The sequence below is a fragment of the Carex rostrata genome, chromosome 15 (genome assembly GCF_964058835.1).
Source record: "Carex rostrata chromosome 15, lpCarRost1.2, whole genome shotgun sequence".
Classification (NCBI taxonomy): Eukaryota; Viridiplantae; Streptophyta; class Magnoliopsida; order Poales; family Cyperaceae; genus Carex; species Carex rostrata.
Window position 1 is genome coordinate 5541475 of NC_135932.1, and position 20762 is coordinate 5562236.

Below are 20762 nucleotides of genomic sequence, written 5' to 3' on the forward strand. Positions count from 1 at the left end.
TATTAAAACCCAAAATGAATATGAGTTGAGGCAGTTACTGTAGCGCGCACTGTAGCAGTGGCTAGGGTTGTCTCTTTTAATAAAGAGAATTATACTAGGAAGGTTACATAATGGAAACCCTAGTATATTTGTATATAAGGAGAGGTAGAGAAGGTATTCAATAAGTGAGGTGCAAGAAATTTTTTGAAAATTTATTTCCTTCTCTTCCTTTCCCTCCTAGCCGCCACCCTCTTCCTCTCATATTATTGGTTTCTCTAGTGAGAAATTATTAGAAGAACAAGAAGGGTTATTAACTAGGTTCTAAGCTTAGATTAGATTAAGATCTCTAGCAAGGTCTTTCTAATCCTTGTTTAGTTCAAGGTGAACACTAGGAGGCCGTTTCGACAAACGAAGGTATCCAAGAGATCTAGAAGAGAATTCGACTTCTCTCTATTTACCAAATTGACATTTGGTAGAGGTATATCCAAATCACCTTTAGTAAATAGATTTGTGATTAATGAATGAGTAGATATCCATTTGCATACATTTGAATTGCTTTAATAGAATTAGCATAATAAAGTAGATCCGTAGATGCTTGTAAGAAGGTTAAAATTATTGAATTTATTGCCTTGCCGCATCATGAAATCCTTCATCTATATGACAAGATAATAGGGCTTTTACAGCCCTAATACAACACTCCAATTGAAGGTGTTTGGAGCACTCTAATAGTGTCTCTAGATGACAAGATAATTTGGCATTTACAACCCTAATACAACACTCCAATTGAAGGTGTTTGGAGCACTCTAATAGTATCTCTAGATGACAAGATAGTTTGGCATTTACAACCCTAATACAACACTCCAATTGAAGTGGTTTGGAGCACTCGATTTATGTCTCCAGATGGCAAGATAATAGGGCATTTACAACCCTAATATGATGTCTCGCTATTTTATCTATATCCTGACCAGACTTTGTACCAAAATCTATGTCTAAACTGTCAAATCGTGTTTATTTCATTGAATATCTATAGAATGTGGTATTGGTGCGCATTTGTTCGTACTTTGCAGAAAACAGGCGAAACTGAGGAAGAATCTGGAATTGAAAAGTTTATACACAGTCTGTGTAACTTCTTATGCGGACCGTATAACCCTCTGCCCAACTATAGGCACGACTAGGATACCATCCACACGACCGGTATATGATGCTGAATTTTCAGCACCTGAACTTAAAACAATCATAGATTTTGACTCGTAACTTCGTTTTGAGTTTATGACCACTTTTCAGAAAGCTTGTAAGAAGATGTACAATTTGATCCAGAGACATAGGCACACGGTCCGTGTAACATTCCACACGGGCCATGTCAAGCATTTTCGGAAATAAAACTATATTTTTGAAATAAAGGATGAAAGAAGGAAGGTTAGCCAGGTGTCTATATAAGCATGATTCTTAGCAACAGGAGGGCATCTTGGACATTTCTGGAGCGAAGGAAGAGATTTCTAGGGTTTGGTCTTGGGGGCTAAGCTTGGAGACGATGTTGAGAAGCAAAAGACGCAAATTTTTGACGGATCTTCTTTGTTCTTCGGATTTTGTCATGGCTACTTCTATCATTATCTCTTTTATTTGTTTTAGATCTATGTTTGAGTAGACTTTTTTAGTTTCTAGGGTTGTGATGTAATCGAATGTTTTGTTTTGCATGTTAGTTATTGGATTTTTGTGTTAAAATTTGTGTTTGCTTGATTGTATTTGATTTTAATTGCTTAGATTAACTTATTTGATTTTTATTAGTTTACTACTAGATGCATGGCCACATCTAGAAGGTACTTTGGCCCTTATAATCTCACAACCAAACTAAGTACATGAGGTAGGATTAGTGATCCGAAAGGTGAAACCAAGTAGTAGCCGACAGGTGAACATTTTCTCATATCGACAGATAGAGGTTATCTTTAGTATACCAAATAAGCAACTAGGTAATTCGGACCAATATACGATAGTTGAGGTCTAGAACCTGACGAGGGCAGATATTGCAATTCCATACCAAGTTAATGAACCAACAAACGACAGTTGAGGTTTAGGAACATTAGGTATGGTCAGTTGAACCCTACACAAAGGAACAACACAAAGAAACAGTAACTACTGCATTCACTCGGGGGCCACACGGACCGTGTACGATAGTACCCGGCCCGTTTACATTGGACACGGCCCGTGTAGGACACTACACGGACTAGGTACCTTGAAGCAAAACTGAGATAAAGTCATAACCTTGGAAACGCCATTTTATTATTGATTGAAACCAAGTTAATTTACTTTCTTGCATTTAATTACTATTATTGAATTGTTAGGACTATAAATAGCCAAAATCAACATTTTCAAACTTCTAGTCTTTAATTTATTTAGGTAGAAACCCAGTTTAGATTTGAACCGTCCTCTGGATCGATACCTGAATATACTGCTCGATAGGATTGTATACTTGCAATCTGAATGAAAGGTGTAACCAAGGTTTAAAAGGTATAGCTTGCTATACTTAAATTTTGTGCATACGCTTTTGTGTAAACATAATACAACACTCCAATTGAAGGTGTTTGGAGCACTCTAGTAGTGTCTCCAGATGGCAATATAATAGGGCGTTTACAACCCTAGCTCCAATTGAAGGTGTTTGGAGTGTTAGATATGTGTTCTAAAAGTTATCTTATGTTGATCACTTTTACATGTGATGTTTATGAATTGGATGCTACATGCATTTTGTTCCATGAAATTATATTCCAAGTAGCATGCTTTTTAATAATATATATTTTTTGTATTAGAAATCTGAATTATATTCTAATTTGTATTTGTGTTTGATAATAACTGATCCATATTCATATATGTTTAATATTCAATTTGTATCCGTATCAAAAAAGACCAAAATACATATACATATATGATTTTACTACCATCCGATCTGTATCCGAGCAATTTGCATCCCTACTCCCCAGCCCTCTAAGGCTGGCTCGTGCCGACTCATGCTAATCCGCGTCGAACTCAACACAAACTTCTTTTTTTTATTTTTTAAAAAAGACATTAGCCCATTTGCATTATGCAAATAGAAAGTTGTAATCACAGACACACAACAAGTATTTGCAAAACTAAAACTAAATGACACGCAACAAAACTCATAGTGAATGGAACAAAAAAAAAAGAAAAAAACTAAACACTGTTGTTGTAGAGCAGCAACTCAAAGCAATAATAGTACTACTTGTTAGGATGAACTAAGATGTCGTAAGCAAAATAATTATCATTATAAACCACAAGAAATGTTCGTGCTATCATCATGAGCCCTATTTTCTCATTAGAGTCTCCCCCTCTGCACCACAAATCATGTCATCCTCAAGACTTCAGCTTGGGTCTGATGGCCATTGGACCCAAAGTGGTTCCAATGGGTTCGCTTACCATCGGATCTGTTTTAGGATTCGTGCGCACAAATTTTAAAGTATACGCAAAAGTGCGGGCGCGAATCCTAAAGCAGATCCGATGGTGAGCGAACCCATTGGAACCACTTTGGGTCCCATGGCCATCGGACCCAAGCTGTTCCCCATCCTCAAACTCCATGATTGGAGTCGCATCCGCCCATTCACGCAGAGGAATAATCTCCATGCTCTCGGACATCCATGACAACATTTTCTATTCCATCTTTGAAGTTTCTTGTCCAATATTGAATCAAAGAGCAAATTAGAAAGAGTAAAGATCTATTAAAAGTCACTTGTACTCCATTAAAACAAATATCATTGCAATGTTTCCAAAGCGACCAACAAACAGATGCAATTGTAATTAATAAGAGCAATAGTTTGTAAATGTTTTGATAAACTGTGAGTAAATAAGAGTAAATTATCAATTATAGGAACCCAAGCTGAAAAATAATTTTAAAATTTTTCCAATATAAAACCATATTTTCCTAACACAAACTTGAATGTCCGTGGAAGAAATTATTAAATTTAATAAATTAAATTATAGGCGAAAACATGTCATCAATCTCAAAAAGCATTAATTGTGATCTGTGTTGACTTATTGAGCACAATTTTATATATATAACTTTTGTTTGGACTGTAGCTAATGTTACACATTGACAACCATGTATACATGTGCCCATAGTAACAAATGAAAAATTCGGGTTCGGTTTGGCGGAGTTAAAAATTCGTGATTCGGGTATAATTCGGGTATAATTCGGGAATAGTTTGGAATCGTACATTTGAATTCAGACCAAAAATCTTTGTCTGAACTGGAATTCTGATAAAAAAATCCAAATTCAAATTCCAAACTAGTGTCAACCATGGGCTGCTACGTGAATGATCTAGGATCATTTGAGTTTAAAATTTGGATAAATACCGCTTCATTTTATAGTTTAAACCAAAAAATTTAGTGGAAACCACGTGTCAGCTCTACAGTGGACAAGAGCTTGGCCCTACCATATGCATTGAGCTGAGAAAGTGAGAAGTGGGAAATAGCTGTCGCCTCCGACGCAGACAATGAGACAACCAGCGACGAATTTTTGTGAAGAAAACGCGAATAAAACGGTAAATTCGTCAAATTCTCGAATAATTCGCGTATTAACCGTTTAATTCACGAATCGACGTATTAGACGCGAATTGATTCGCTGATAGCTAAAAAACGTTTAATTCGCGAATTAAACGCGAATCCTGTTACTATGTATGTGCCTGGTAGCTTGCAAAGTAAAACTTTGTGTACATCACCAATCTTAGTTGGTCATGATTTATTGTTTGAACACCATAGCTCAACTCTGTGTGTGTGTATATATAAAGCATATATAAGCGTTTACATTCTTTGAGGAAAACTATATGATAATTTCTAAAATCCAATTAAATGGTCTGAATATTAGTTGGTCAACATACCAAGCAAGCTAACAAATTACATAATTAAGCAATATAAATCAATTGAAAGTACTTGTGTTATTCTCAAATTAATCAACTAACTAATAAGCTAATAAATAAGGATATATACTAGACATGCATGAACTGCCTTCAATCCCAGTTTCAATCCGGAAGCACTAACAATTAATACTTAATTCCATTTTTGTTAACGAAATAGTTTAGACTTCAATTTATACAGTTTCAAACATGTGTATTTAACACAGAAAAGTTTACAATTGAATTGAACTTGATATTGTCACTAACAAATAATTTCTATATTAATATATTCGAAATGTACTTGTTGCCTAATTGTATTGCTCAACTCGTACTTGTCCGTTCGAATGTTGATACAGATGACCGACTAACTATTCTTTTATATAGGAAAACATTAGTATATATAAAAACAAAAAACAAAACAACAATACACAAAGCAGAGCGTTGACTAACGCACTTACGAGCTCATGGAAAACGACACGTTGGAACCCGTACAACCGTATCTTCGTTTACGGATTTTTTTGATAAACCATAATTAAGAAAATATTTTTTACTGATACAGTATGATTGCTTTTTTTTTTTCAAAAACCAGAAGGACCGGAGGAGCCCTCCGGTCTTAAAATTTTTTTTTACTGAAGACCGGAGGAGCCCTCCGGTCTCCCAAAATTTTAATCGGTTTTATCCATTACAATTGCATGTGTCACAGAAGATCGAAAAAGTTTTAAACAAATCAAGACCGGATGACCGGTCCGGTCTCTCCAAAAAATAATAACCAAGACCGGATGGCCGGTCCGGTCTTAACTATTTTTTTAGATGTCACAGTTATGCATGTTTTTTGTTTTTCTCGAGATAAATATTGAAATCACAGCTGTCAGAGTGGTCTGATAATATTATTATTATTTTGTATTGAGCAACTTATTGAGTATTTATGCACTGCTCTTCATGCCTAAAAATCAAGGTCAATTATTAGAAGGTTATCTATAATTAATCTGAACCATTCAGAAAGCAATCAAAATTATTTTATCAAAATCAGATGATCAGGATAATGTAGTAGATAATATATTGAGCAACTGTTTTCATAGTTAAGCAATGGGTTAATTAATGTAATTTTTAGAATTTTTATTTTTTTTACAGTCACGACCAATAAAATAATTATCATAATTTTAAAAAATCATAAATATGTTCTACAATATATATACATTATATATTAAATATAAAAGCTCAGCTACTGTGACATTTACGGTATTTTGTCACCAACTCCAAAACTTATCGGACAAACGACTAATTCAAACCGTTCAAACCAGTACACTTTACAAGGGATGTGTTTACATGCAAAATTTATAATTTTTTGAATCATTTTAGTACCAAATTAAGCAGTAAAAAAATGAAGAAATATTAATGCATTAAAATTAATTTAAAAACTCCCACATTTGACCACTTGACTTGTTTTAAATAAATTTGAAAATTTATAAATTTTGTATTTAAACACAACATGTTTTTTGAGACCGGAGGGCTCCTCCGGTTTTTCTGTTTTTTGGTGAGAAAAAAAAAAGTGAAAAAAAGAAAAAAAAAATGAGTCGCTGCACGATCCGCCGCACCACCATCAATCAAAAAGGTGAGAAAATATGAAAAAATGTTAAGACCGGAGGGCTCTTCCGGTCTTGAGAAAAGGCAAAATTTGGAACCGGAGGGCTCCTCCGGTCCTTCTGGTTTTTGAAAAAAAAAACCAATCATGCTGGATCAGTAAAAAATATTTTCTTAATTATGGTTTATCAAAAAAATCCTTCGTTTACTTCCAACAACTTTTTTGACTCTCTTAATTAAAAAGGAATAAATAAAGCATTTTTTTTTAAAGACACGTATGCATACAATCCACCGAAACCTGAAACCAACAAAATTTCTGATTAACGATATTTTTTAAAAGAAAAGGAAACCACCTAACAGAAACTAATTTTCTTTCACAATCTTTTGAAAGATTCCTTCACGCGCAACAAAATTCAAAGTGTTTTACTCCCCCTAGAAAATGGGAACTGATCAAGCGAAAAATTATGCATGGGAGATAAGTGGCTATCAAACAAAAGCCGGTCTCAGCAAAACGCTAGAAATTTTTTTTTTTTTTTTGGTTGTTGTTGACTTTTTCAATTTTTGATGGCAAGGCATGTAATATAGGGCCGGACTTTCTAAATGTACATGACATATCACGCTCATGGTCCGATTTTTTTATTTATATTAAAAAAAAATACAAATTTAAAAAACTAATTAAACCTATTGTCAATTTTGAAAACTACTCAAACCGAAATTTTTTTTTCCGGTTTCAACACCAATTTTCGGAAAAAAAATTTCCGGTAAATGGATATTAAAACCGGAATAATTTTTTCCAATTTTAGGATTTTTTTTAAAAAGATCAGAATAATTTTTTCCGGATTTAGAATTTTTTTTTTTTGAAAATTTTTTCTTTTAGGAATTTTTTTTTTCGGAGTTTTTTTTCATTTTTTATAATTTATTTATTTTTTGTATTGAAGTATTACAAATATTTAATAATTTTTTTTAAAAATAGATGAAATACTAGATAATTTGATTTATTCGAAAGACTACTACAAATAATTAAAATCAACATTTTTTATGCCGGATTTTTTACCGCCGTAAGAAAAATTAATATAATATAATATATGTATATGTATTTGTATAAATAATATAATATATGTATATTTATATATAATATAATATATGTATATATATGTATATATAATATAATATATATGTTAAAATGTGCTTGCATATCAAATTTTATATTTTTTTTGAATTTTTACTATTTATTAAGTATTTAACAAAATCGCTATATTCAGAACATTGAATTTTTGTACCAATCTTAATAAATAGTAAAAAATTTAGAAAAATGTAAAATTTGATCTACAAGCACATTTTAAAATATCCATCATGTTGAACGGTTTGGATTGACTGTTTGGACTTTGAAAACTTTGAAAATACCGATCGTTGAATGCCTATCGTTGAACGAAAACTTAAACTGAATTTTTGAGGCATTAAACGAGGGTTCCAATGCCTCATTTTTTTATACCTCATCATACCTCATATTTTATATCTTCATTTTCTTCATATTCAAAGTCTAAATTGTCGATCCGAACCGTTCAACATGATATCCATACTAAAATATGGTTAGGGATGAAATTTTATAATTTTTGAAAATTTTCTACTATTTTTTAAGATGGGTAGAAAATCAATGTTTTTTGAAAGGTTCAAAAATAGTGATTTTGTACCTATCTTAAAAAATAGCAAAAAAATTTCAAAAAATATAAAATTTCAGCTCCATGCATATTTTAGTATAAATATTTTGTTGAACAGTTCGGATTGACAATTTGGACTTTGAAAACGAAAATATAAAATATGAGGTATGATGAGGTATGAAAAAAATGAGGCATCAGAATTTCAAAAAAATATCGTTTAGTGCCTCAAAAATTCAGTTTAAGTTTTCGTTCAACGGTAGGCATTCAACGATCGGTATTTTCAAATTATTTTCAAATCCGGCATGAAAAATGTTGATCCGGATAGGCATTCAACGATCGGTATTTTCAAATTATTTTCAAATCCGGCATGAAAAATGTTGATCCGGATTATTTGTAGTAGTCTTTCGAATAAATCAAATCATATAGTATTCCATCTATTTAAAAAAAATATTAAATAGTTGTAATGCTTCAATACAAAAAATAAATAAATTATAAAAACTGAAAAATAAAAAATAAAGAATCCGAAAAAAAAATCTTAAATCCGGAAAAAATTATTCCGGTTTTTTTTAAAAAACAAAAAAAATCCTAAAAATGGAAAACATTATTCCTGTTTTAATATCCATTTACCGGAAAATTTTTTTCCGGAAATTGGTGTTGAAACCGGAAATTTTTTTTCCGGTTTGGATTGTTTTCGAAATTGACAAGAGGTTTGGTTAGTTTTTTAAATTTATATTTTTTTTGGATATAAATAAAAAAATCGGGCCATGGTACATACACAAATTAATAAATTGACCACAGATTAAAATTTCTCAGTTACCTTGTATCATTTAACTCTTAAATTAATAAATCGACCACAGATTAAAATTTCCTAATTTTATCACAAAATGTCTGTTTTTGTTAGCAATTTTATATAAATATAAAAATAACAAAAGGTAAGTTGTCTTGCAAGTTGCGTAGAAATTAATTTAATTTGTCGAACATATATACACCTAACTCTAATTTGTACCTGCTCTTTATATCTTTTATTAAATGAACAAACATTAATTCGTTCTTAATCAGTCAAGAATAAGAAAATAATTAAACGAACAAACTTTAATTGTTAATTATTAAATGAATAAACATTAATTCTTAATTATTAAACGAACAAACATTAATTCTTAATTAATAAACGAACAAACATTAATTCTTAATTATTAAACGAACAAACATTAATTTTTAATTATTAAACGAAGAAACATGTTTCATAGTGAAAATTATCTTGACAACGTGATTAAAAGCACTAGTCTTGTTTTGAGATTTCTCAGGTCTCTTTTGTTTAAATGGTAGTACTTTTCTTTGATTTGAAAATGAGTCATGAGACGTGTAAGAATTAAGTTTCTCTTTGACATAACTGCTTATATCATATAGCCTAAGTATTCAAGAATAAGAAACACATTGATTTTAAGAAGTCAAGAATTAATTAATGAGTTCAGATATAGATTGTTCTATTTATGATAACTCGTCCGTTTTACTCAATTACAACCTTGCTTAGTAATAATTTCAGTTTACAATTTATAATATTTTTTATATGTTTATATTCTTACTAAAGGCGAGGGCGAACCTACAACAGATATCTGGGAATACAATTTCATATTTTTTTTTTCTAATTATTAGTAATCCGAATATTAATTTGTAAATAAAAGAAAGATTATTGTACTTCTTCGATGTAGTGGAACCGTACGTAAAATTGTTGTAGTAAACAGTAAGGACTAAGGAGGACTTTTAATAGGTGGACTTAATGCATTTCTCCTTTATCTTTATTATTAATTGTTATCACAATTTTCATCAGCACATGTATATATTTTCTTACTGATCATTTGACTTTAATATAGATTAATAGAAGAAACTTGGACTTTAATACGAGGTCCCTCTATAAATACGCAGTTTGCGCACATCTTTCCTGCAATAACACAAACAGAGCAGCCGTTGCTAAGGTTTTCACACACAGAGAGGAGAAAATGGAGGGTGTTTTGAACTGGAGAGGTAACCCAGTGGATCCAAGAAAGCATGGAGGGGTTAGAGCTACTCTGTTTCTCTATAGTAAGCGTGCATTAATTTTTATCTGATATATATTCATAACATTTCTCAGTCTGTTAATAGAAGGAAAATGAAACAATAAGTTAAAATCTTTGCTCTCACAACTTTTTACCAGTTCTGATTCAATAATGAAAATTGGTTAAAAGAATGAACAAAAAGTTCCTACACATAATTATGTAAATTTAAGTAGCATTAAAAGTTGCTGCATCAACATTTGTTGTTTTTATTTTTCTTATTATTTTGTGTATAATTTTGTATTGACCGAGAGATGTGGTGTATGCAGCTTTGGTGGTGGTGAGAAGCAGTATCAACGCTGCAAATACAAATCTTGTCGGGTTTTTTCGTTCGACTCACAACATGACCATCGCTCGTAGTGTTATCCTTAGCACAAATTTTGGCGGTGCCACATGGATGCTCTCCATATTAGGTGCTTTCGTTGCTGATTCATATATCAAGCGCTTCAAAGTCATTCTCTTCTTCGGTCCGTTTGAGATACTGGTACATCTTTTATTCAATTTATTATTTGCGTGGTCTCTCTCACTCTTAGATATAGAATAATAATTTTTTCAGCTTAGAACTTGAGATAAATTCGCACATTAACATGCTAATGTTATGAACTATATTTTATATGAAGGGATATACTTTGCTTGCGCTACAAGTGCACATTCCCTCGCTCAACTTCCCAGCATGTAACTTAAATCAAAACCAGAATGCGGACTGCGAATCTTTGCATGGATGGAGAACTTTACTGCTTTACCTTGGTCTCTTCATGATAGCACTAGGAGAAGGCTTCATGCGCGCCACCACGCCGGGATTTGGTGGCGACCAATTCGATTCTGACGATCCATCAGAGTCAAAGCACAAAATAAGGTTCTTTGACTACGCAGCCATGGCCACTTTCTTTGGAGCATTTCTTGGTTTAGTACTTGTGGTATGGGTTCAGAGTTTCAAGGGCTGGGATTTGGGACTAGGCGTTTGCGCGCTGTTTATTCTGGCCGGGCTGTTAGTAGCAGCCGTTGGATTTCCCATCTACCGCTACAAAGAGCCTTGTGGGAGTCCATTGACTCGTATAGTGCAGGTACCTATAAGTTGTAATGCATGACATCAACTAGACACATCTAGCATGATATTTCCTGTTTTAACTCTGTTGAATTTTAGTTTTATATAGGAACGTGTAATATTCTTGTGCGACTATACTAATGATATAGTTTTATATAGAAATTGATTAATATAGTTTGATTAAGGTCTTATAGCTCCCTATATGCGTAACTACCAAGAGAAAAAACAGTAATGCTTAAATTTAAGTGGTATTAATAATTAATAAGATTAAGATTATACTCAAACGAAAAAAAAATTATATTTGTACATTAGTTAAGCATGCTAGCAAATTAAATGATGTATAATTAAATAGTCAAGTGGTGCATGTTTTTTATATATACATGACAATATCTTTAATTAATTTAATATAAAACTAAATTGTACGTCTAATCATATCTCTATTTTAACATTCAGATTAAATTAATTAATTCGTTTTCCCAATTAAAGATCTAATAAATAAATCAATATAGAACGTAAGTAAATTAGGTAGACAATATTAAGAAATGATCATTACATAACATAATTTGCATAATACGTTATGTATCATGCATATTTAGCATATATCATAATCTTTGTTCTGGAATGAAAACAGCATGCATTTTACAAAAATAAAGTGATATATTATTGTGTATTCAATGAGCAATTTCTGTAAATCTGACAAAAAGAACTACTGTTTTGAATTCTAGGTCTTTGTGGTTGCTTTTAAAAAAAGAAAAATTCATGTTTCGCCTGAGAATTTAGAAGATCCTCAAATTACTAATAACGCGACAGATGATATAACAAGTTTAGAAGTACTTCCTCGCACAAAAGATCTCAGGTAAATTTTTATTTTTGATGAACAAAGTAAAATAATGTATGTTCTCTTTGCTATATATTTTATTGATATTCATAATTAATCCTGAAAATTTCTTTGCAGGTTCCTTGATATAGCGTCAATGTACACAGGTGACACTGACGCTTGGTCGTATTGCGACATTTCTCAAGTCGAGGAGGCAAAAATCTTTGTAAAGATGCTCCCAATATTCATTAGCTCAATTTTTTGTTACCTGCCTTTTTCCTTCTTCTTCACACTAACTGCACCAGCAGCCTCCACTATGAACACAAAAATAATGGGAGTCAAAATTGCTCCTGCATCACTCTATGCTGTTGCAGTAGTTATTCAATTTATTGTACTTGTAATGTACAACCGTTTTATTGTACCGATAATGGAAAGGCATACAAGCAACAAATACTACAGTACCACATCACCTTTGGTACGTGCCGGTGTAGGTTTTGTTTTTGCCATGCTTGGTACCGGTGTGGCGGCATTAGTAGAGAGGAAAAGGAGGATGGCGGAGGATCCAAAGGATTTATCTTTTCTTTGGTCATTACCGCAATTTATTTGTGTTGGCCTCATGGAAATACTTTCATTTGTCGGGCTAATGGAGTTCTTCGGCAATCAGTTGCCAGTGCAGTTGAAATCTCTAAGCTCGTCTATGGTGTTTTGTATTGTCGGCATGGCTATCTGGCTCGATGGTGCACTTGTCGCCATTATAGGCAGAGTTACAAGACATGGAGATAAGGATAATGGATGGTTCGATGGCATGGGTTTTGAGTCTACTAGGCTTGATCTCTTCTATGCGTTCTTAACTGCTCTAGAATTTCTCTGCTTTTTGATTTTTGTATTTTGTTCAAGGAGATACTTATTAAGGTAAAGTTCTTAGTTAATACAGATTTGATACGACTATATATTACCTGTGCAGCTATAATCATGTTTGTATTTGTAAATGTATACTCGATCCCTATGTTACATGGATACGGGTACGGGTATCTTGTCGGATACGACACGGGTACGATAACACGGCAATTTTCAAAAATAGATGATACGATATAGCTATTATATATTTATTATTTTAATTATATTATTAATTACTATATAAATTCAATATTAAAAATTCTGAATAAAGAATTTCGTATAACTTAAATATAATAGTTGTGACAGTGTAACAATGTACGTGTTCGGCACCTCAGCTTTAGCTTCCTTAGAACTCCTTAGCTCATTAAGTCAGCCGAACGATGCTTCCTTTGACAGGCTTAAGGCCTCTCCATAGATCAAAAAGTTAAGGCGGGTATCTGAGCTCCTTAGACAATTGGCTTCCTTAAGCTCAAAAAGGTCTTTTTATTTACCGTTGTACCCTCAGCTGAGGAGTTCCTTAAGCTTTTCACTACAGCAGAAAAGACTATCAGCGACCGGTTTTCCGGTCGCTGATAGTCATGGCGCCGGTCGCTGATAGTGATCCCGGTCGCAGATATCTGATTCCGATCGCTGATAGTCCGGTCGCTGAAAGCATTGTCGCAGATACTCTTCTGATGACGTCACCGGTCGCTGATTGATGTCATCCGGTCTCTGATAAGTTTTCTGCGACTAATTTTTTTTTGTCGCTGTTGTTTTTTGCTGATGTCAGAAAAAAGTATCAGAGACCGGTTTACCGGTCGCTGATACTCAAAAACCGGTCGCTGATGATTCTACCAACATTTTTTTTGTTTGTTTTATTATTTACATTTCTCCATGATATTTGATAACAAACATACAACATTACATCAATTAACATAAATAAGACAACAAATATCAAACATAATAGATATCAAACATACAAGTGCCAAAAAAACATAACAAACATAACAAACATACCAAAAATCAAACATAAATGCCAATCATATCTCAAATAATATCTAAACAAAATATTTAAACTACATAAGTCATTGTACCATACCAAATAACATCTAAACTACACAAACCTATATCTAACTTGTCAATACCAGTACCGTTCTAGTTTGGTACCACCCTGATACAATTATTTAAATACAAGATAATTAAGTACCGTTCTCTGGCTTCGATCAAGGCAGCTTCTGAACTCAAACTCTCTTCGACCCTCTTCCTATCCAGGCAGCTTCTGAACTTGTCAATTCAATTTTCCTATCTAGTTCTGAACTAAGAAGATGGTCAAAATCAAGCTCTTTTTTAAACTAAAGATTTAAATCATACTTCAACAATGCAAAATCAAGCTCCAGTAATTATTAGCTAGATTAATATCAAATTAACGAAAAAAAAAAATTAATCTAGAATCTCACTAAGCAAAATCGAACAAGGGAAAAGAGAGAAGATACCAGTGTCGTCGATTCCAGGCGAGACGCTGGTGGTGCTGGTCGCGAGTCCAGAAGACGGCGCCGGCGCGAGAGAGAGATGGTGACTGGTGAAGCGAGAGAGAGAGAGATCGAGCCTCTGCTGGCCCACTTGACGTAGGGCGCGAGATTCACGTAACGGGGCCGCCTCTGCTGGTTCACCGAGCCTCTGCTGGTCCACTCAAGCTCCTTCTAACCACGAATTGAAAAAAATACGAATTGAATAGAAAATCGAATTGAGCAGAAATTTGAGAAGAGATTCGAGGTTCTAACCTGTTGAGCAGAGATTTGAGCACAAAATCGCAGCAAATTACCAAAAATCACTGAAATTTGAATTGGGTGCGCACAGGGGAAGATGAAACGCGGGGGAAAAAACTAGGGTTCTGTCTGGCGCGGGGGAGAAGGCTGACGCCTTTTTTTTTTTACCCAATACTTTCAGCGACCGGCAATGGCGCCGGTCGCTGATATGGTCGCAGATGCTAGTGGTCGCTTGATGAATGGAATTTATTTTTATTTTTTTCGAGAAATTGAGTTTCTGCGACCGGCGTCAGCCCCGGTCGCTAATACCGGTCGTAGAAATTCCATTTTGTTGTAGTGATCTATCTCCTGCTGGAACGTTTCCCTAGACGTGAAAACAAGAGAAGTATTCATCTTCTTCCCGAACTCTTTAGCAATTTCGTCGGCAATTGCAATTATGAACTCGTTCATCCAATGCCATAGGGGAGTTCGTGACGAGACGCTCTATCTATCAAGATCTCAATAACGGATTTTCATTGCCACACCGACGAACTCTTTCCTCACCTTCGCAGCTCCACCAACCAGATCCGAGCGCCACCGCCAGATCCGAGCGCCACCACCAACCGCTACCACCAAGCTCAACAATGATGATGACCTAAGAAGTTGAATCATTTTCCTTTTTTTTTCTCTCTTTTTTTTTACTGGTTTTCTTTTGTTGAATAATTTCAGTGGTTTTCCTTTAGTTACCACTGAGTTTTCTTTTGAAGGTATCAAATTTGAAGATTATGCCTCTTTCTATTAATTTCTTTCTTTAATTTCTCTTAATTTCTTTTGTAAACTAGGCTTTATCAACTATTGGTACACTGTACCAGTTCCAATTTATGAAAGTCATTAGTACTGCCAGTCAGTCACTGGTAAAACCATTGCAAATCAGCAATTCATTGATAAATAGAAATTTGCTGATATTGTCTCTTGAACTGTACTGATCAAAAAAAATTTTTAAACAAAAACTAAACATTAATAGCCAATCCAGGTACTCCTCATGTACCACTAAAATACCATATCACTTTTTTTAGTATAGAAGTCAGAAATTCTCAAATTGAATAGAGCAATGCATTAACAAGTTTATATTTGAATGAATTGAAAATTTATGAAAAGAAGTTTTCTTTATAAATAATATTTTCTGATTTTTGTCAAAACCTTATTGTTTTTGTTCCGAATGTGAGAAGGATTGTCGATGTACAACTTTGTTAAAGAAGAAAAATATGCATGGGTATTTAGGTCTTTACACACTACAATCTATATTTTATTTATATTAATTGTTTGTTCTTAATCTCACAGTCAAACGAACAAGTGTTCCTTAGTAGAGATTAAAATTTTAATCCTAATCCCTTAAGGAGCCTCTGCCGAATAGCCCCAATAAAATTAAGTTGGTGTAGTGGTTAAGAGTCTGTTGCATTTAACCTCCATTCCCAGGTTCGATCCCCGCAGTTGGCACCAATTTTTGATTAATCCACTGGTCTACACACGGTTCACAACTCATGGTGCACCAAAATTGAAATGCAGGAAACAAGTATGGTCCAGACAGAGAAGAAACCCTATGTTGCCGTGTCCTGCCCATATCAGAATTTTCAAGCCGTATCGGCAGGGGTCAACCAGGTGTCAGAGACCGTATCAGACGGGTATGGACACGCCAGCTGGCGTGTCTAATACGTATCATACGCATGTTGGTGTCGGATACGTGTCGAACACGGGTACGATGGCTTCCTAGGAGTGTCAGGGTAACATAGCTCGATCCATATATAATTTAATTCTACCATTATTAAATTATGTGTATAAGAACAACATGTTTGTATTTGTAGTTAGTGGCGAAGCCACTAGAGTGGAAAAAACGTGCCATATCGTGCCGTGTCGTGACCAAAATGTCAAGGAGTGGTCACAGCACGCGACACGTGAATCACAGCACGGAATAGTAACACATGCCATGTCGTTCCGTGCCATTCTGTGATGGATCCGGCTCCGCCGTGTCATTTTTCGTACACTAAGAGCCACCATGTAACAGGGGGTAGGCAATTGCCTACCTGTGAAATTTTAAAATCAGGCATGAAGTAATATAAATATATTAGCCAACCCACTCCTCGAAATTAGATTGGCCTTGTACAATTCAATACTACAATCCAATTGAATGAATTAAATTGCATATTGCGACTGATAATTAACTAAAATTATTGAGTGTTAATGTTTTTTTTTTATTTCTATTGAAATCTAATTTAGAATTTGGTAAGATTGATTAAAATGATTCAAGTATGTAAGTTAATTTTGCCCACTGAGTCAGTAACCCGAAATTTGTTGCCCACTCTTGACTCAAATTCTGACTACACCACTATTTGTAGTTGTAGTTGGTATAACCCTTGAGTATATATATGGCCGATGGAAGACTTATTGTTAAACAACCAAGAAAAAATAGTTTCTATATGAAACGGGCCCTCGTAGCCTTATTTTCAAAAAAAAAAAAAAATGCAATTTAACAAGAAAAATGAATAACGATTACTCTTTTCGTCACCTCTCTCCCCTACAAGACAGGATAGAAAGTTCAGAAACGATATATATAGACCAATAATAAGTTTAGTTTGCGCACAAAATATGCGCACCCCATAAATGAAAAGTTTCGCACATATTGGTTTCAAGTCCAAGTTTTTTTTCAAGAGCCATAATTGTGGCAATGTGGTTTTTGAATCATATCTGCACTCAAATTGCATGCAAAAAGCGTACTTTTTTTTTTCTGTTGATATATACAAGTTGTGATAGGATCAACATGTGCAAGTTGTGATAGGATGATAAGCAGCCATGTGTTGATTAGTTCCATATCAGCAATAGTCAACTCAGATCAATATAACTTGATTAAAAATTAATTAAGGAAACGATAAATTGTGCAGGCTTTGGATAAGTAATGACATAATAGATAATTGTTTTGGTCAAAGCAATTGATGATAAGATCATGAGATTTTTCTCAGTGATGTTTTATATGAATAGAGTCATTCTAATATACAACAAACAGTTTGATATTCATACAAATATAATTTAAAAATATAGAATTTAAATTGTGATAACTTATTATTTATTAAATTTTGAGTGTAGGACATTAATTGATTTTGACAGTAACTTAGCATTTCATCAAATAATTTTTAATTTCGAACATTAATTACAGTTTAATGATTTATGATGGATGGCGAATTGCAAATTGATTCAAGTTTGTTACATTAACTAGTTACCTTGTTTGCGGCTACGCTGCAAATGTGCAACTTTTCTTTTATTGTTGGACAGATTTTTTTTTGTGAGAACAAAAAAATAGATGAGATCAGCTAAGGCATATATACCATTTACACAATATACTTACTCTGCATTCTTGAAGTCGATGAAAGCTTCGGACGACAAGAATTGCAGTTTATATATCAGTTTATTGACATTTATTTTTCACAATAATTAAATTATTTCCCTGCATGTAGGACCAAGCAAAAGCAACACAACCTGACACAAAAGATAACAAATTCACAAACATGAAAATTCAATGAAACAAAAGGTGAAAATAGAAAAGGCTCAATTTTTGTAGGCACCTTAGTATGCCCCTTAGTTTGAAGCGAAGTGCAGAGGAGGCTAGTTGAGACTAAGAAAATTCAGTTCAATTCAGACCTCGTGAGATTGATATAATTGCCAGTAAAGGTTCTAATTTTAAGAAAATCATGTCGTAGGTTGTTATTTTTAGTGTCTTTTCCTTTTTTACTAAAGACAAAGCGAATTCAGTCTATTCAGTATATTGACATTCATATATCCAATAATCCCATAATTATTAGAAATAAAACTATAATTATTTAAGCTCGGTACATACCTTTGTTGCAAGAAATACCAATAATGCAAGAAATATTCCTGTTTAAACAAATAAAATAAATGACAATAAAATATAACAATAAAGAATGTAAACCAAGTTTAGTTCATTAAGAAGTTTATTTTCAGTCATTTTTCAAATCTAATTCTAAATCATTAGAGAGAAAATATTAAATCTGGCATCAATTTTTGTATCGATAGGTGGAACTGAAATCTCACAAAATGTCCGACAGATATCGGTAATTATCATTGGTAGTCAGAACTTTTTATTTCTCGATTTAAAAAGAATAACATGTGATTGATGGGAGTCCTGAACTCATATTGATCAAATTAACTACATTGATATTTGCATCTTCATTCATAAAACTATATCTGGTTGGCAACTTAGTATTTTACCGGCTGATTTGTTTTACCTGTCTGTGTCTGAACTGCTACCTAACATCAAAGTAACGACAGAAGAGTACTAGGAAAAGAGTACCAAAGCTTACACCTGAATATTTTTCCCCATTTTACATTACATGCTACATTGTCAAATCGTTGAAAAATTACACTGAATAAGATATAAGCACAAACTGGTTCAATAATATCATCATTGTTCTTTGCCACATACACAAATTTTCACAAAGAAGAACTACAAGGAATTCTATCATAATTACAACATTCTATTAGTTAAAATTATATGTAGCCTTCAAAGGGAAAAAATAAGAAACTAAGAGTAAAGAATTACATACCTTGCCCTTGAACAATTTTGAAGCTTTGGGAAAATAGGCAGTCATTAGACAAGGTGAAGAGCAAAACCTAGAAATAAGCACAACAAAATTAGAAAATATAAAATAATAAATGTCATCAAGAAAACATCATATCACATATAAAATGTAAGAATATTCTATACTTGTATTTTCAAAAAACCTATTTGCATTCACTTAAATGTATTTATCTTTTGATCTGACAGAAAATCTGAGGCACAATTTTGTACATCAGGACCATAGTACAGTATGGAAAATGAAAGCTAATTAAGAGAGGGACGAACGATGGAGACACCCTCTTTTATTTTGCCAACAATAGCAGGATGGTGTGATATTTTTTTTTTCCAGTGAAGAATTGAGACCAAGTTTGTATGCAATTATTACATGAATGGTAAATCAATACAAGTAATTACAGTTGAAGACCGTACTAAACTTTATAAGATATCCTTCTGGTCCTCACGGAGTGCATACCACTTAAGGCTGCAAAATCGCTTTGGGAAAAAATATCAGGAAAGGAGCACAGTATGTGAACCCGTGGTATGAATTCATATTTTCATTTTCATAATTCTAAGTTCTAACACCATAATTCTAACATTCAAGAAGAAGCAATAAACATGATGGCTATATGGAACTGTGATTTCAAACCAATCACCCTTTGTCAAAATCTTCAAATCCTGATATGCATATTGAAATTTTGAAATGTGAAGTTTTTACCAGAGATAAGAACAAATAAGGCAACATATGCTCTTCATCACCTACTTGAGCTCGGTAACAAAGTGACGAAAATGTAGTGAAATGAGGGAAATTATAAATAGTTCCTTTGTTGAACCATTTTTGTACTAATCTTTGTACAGGAGAGAAAATTACCTGAATAAGGGTGGGAAAAAGTGATCTTCATCAGGATGAATTCTCTCGTTGTAGCTGCTCCCGAGTAGGCTGATTTTGTACCTCAAATTGAAAGAGCTGAAATGTCGGCAAAATAGCGAGAGATTAGGAAATCGCACAAATGATTGACGAAATTAGAGCTGAGGATATAGGCGGCTACCGACCTGGTTGCTGGATGCTGGAATGAGTGGAGAGAATGAGACGGTAGACAGAGGAAGAGCTGACTGAACACAGAGGCATACACCGATTAAGTAGAGTGAGCTGGGTCAGTCTTCTCAGCGGCGAAGGAGAAAAAGAGTCCAGAGAGAAAGGAGAAGAGCTAAATAAGGTGGAGGAGAGACACGTGTGGGATGAACTGGGCACGTGGCCGTCCCGTAGGAGAGGAGAGCGAGGGACAGCTGTGCAGGATTTGCGAACGAAGTGGAGAAGATAGTTGAAACGCTAGATAGGCATCAAGATTCGATGGGGGGGGGTCAATTTCGGGCTGATGACGAGAGCGAACGTCAGATGAGAAATTGAGGGCGCCTCATCCAGCATCAGAAGGTTAAAAGCAGGGGTGT

General features: G+C 33.8%; 1 protein-coding gene and 1 long non-coding RNA gene across 2 annotated transcripts; one reads left to right on the forward strand and one right to left on the reverse strand.

Annotated features, from left to right (window-relative positions):
• The first annotated feature begins 10070 nt into the window (after nucleotides 1-10070).
• On the forward strand, nucleotides 10071-13018 carry LOC144566914 (protein NRT1/ PTR FAMILY 4.4-like). The gene is made up of 5 exons (XM_078316956.1): nucleotides 10071-10195; nucleotides 10476-10690; nucleotides 10827-11270; nucleotides 11977-12107; nucleotides 12207-13018. Exons 1-5 carry the CDS (start codon nucleotides 10114-10116, stop codon nucleotides 12982-12984), a joined length of 1650 nt encoding a protein of 549 aa, XP_078173082.1. The 5' UTR covers nucleotides 10071-10113; the 3' UTR covers nucleotides 12985-13018.
• Nucleotides 13019-18778: 5760 nt separating this feature from the next.
• On the reverse strand, nucleotides 18779-20762 carry LOC144566910 (uncharacterized). Its single transcript, XR_013515305.1, has 3 exons — nucleotides 20367-20762; nucleotides 20185-20280; nucleotides 18779-19369 (listed from the first exon to the last, which is right to left on the reverse strand). It is a non-coding gene; the product is annotated as an uncharacterized LOC144566910 (long non-coding RNA).

Bases quoted from the DNA above. Each gene is read 5' to 3' on its own strand.
- LOC144566914 (XM_078316956.1), top strand. From the start codon at position 10,114: ATGGAGGGTGTTTTGAACTGGAGAGGTAACCCAGTGGATCCAAGAAAG. The intron at 10,196-10,475 runs GTAAGCGTGCAT...TGGTGTATGCAG, and splicing joins AGCTACTCTGTTTCTCTATA to CTTTGGTGGTGGTGAGAAGC. The intron at 10,691-10,826 runs GTACATCTTTTA...TTTTATATGAAG, and splicing joins TCGGTCCGTTTGAGATACTG to GGATATACTTTGCTTGCGCT.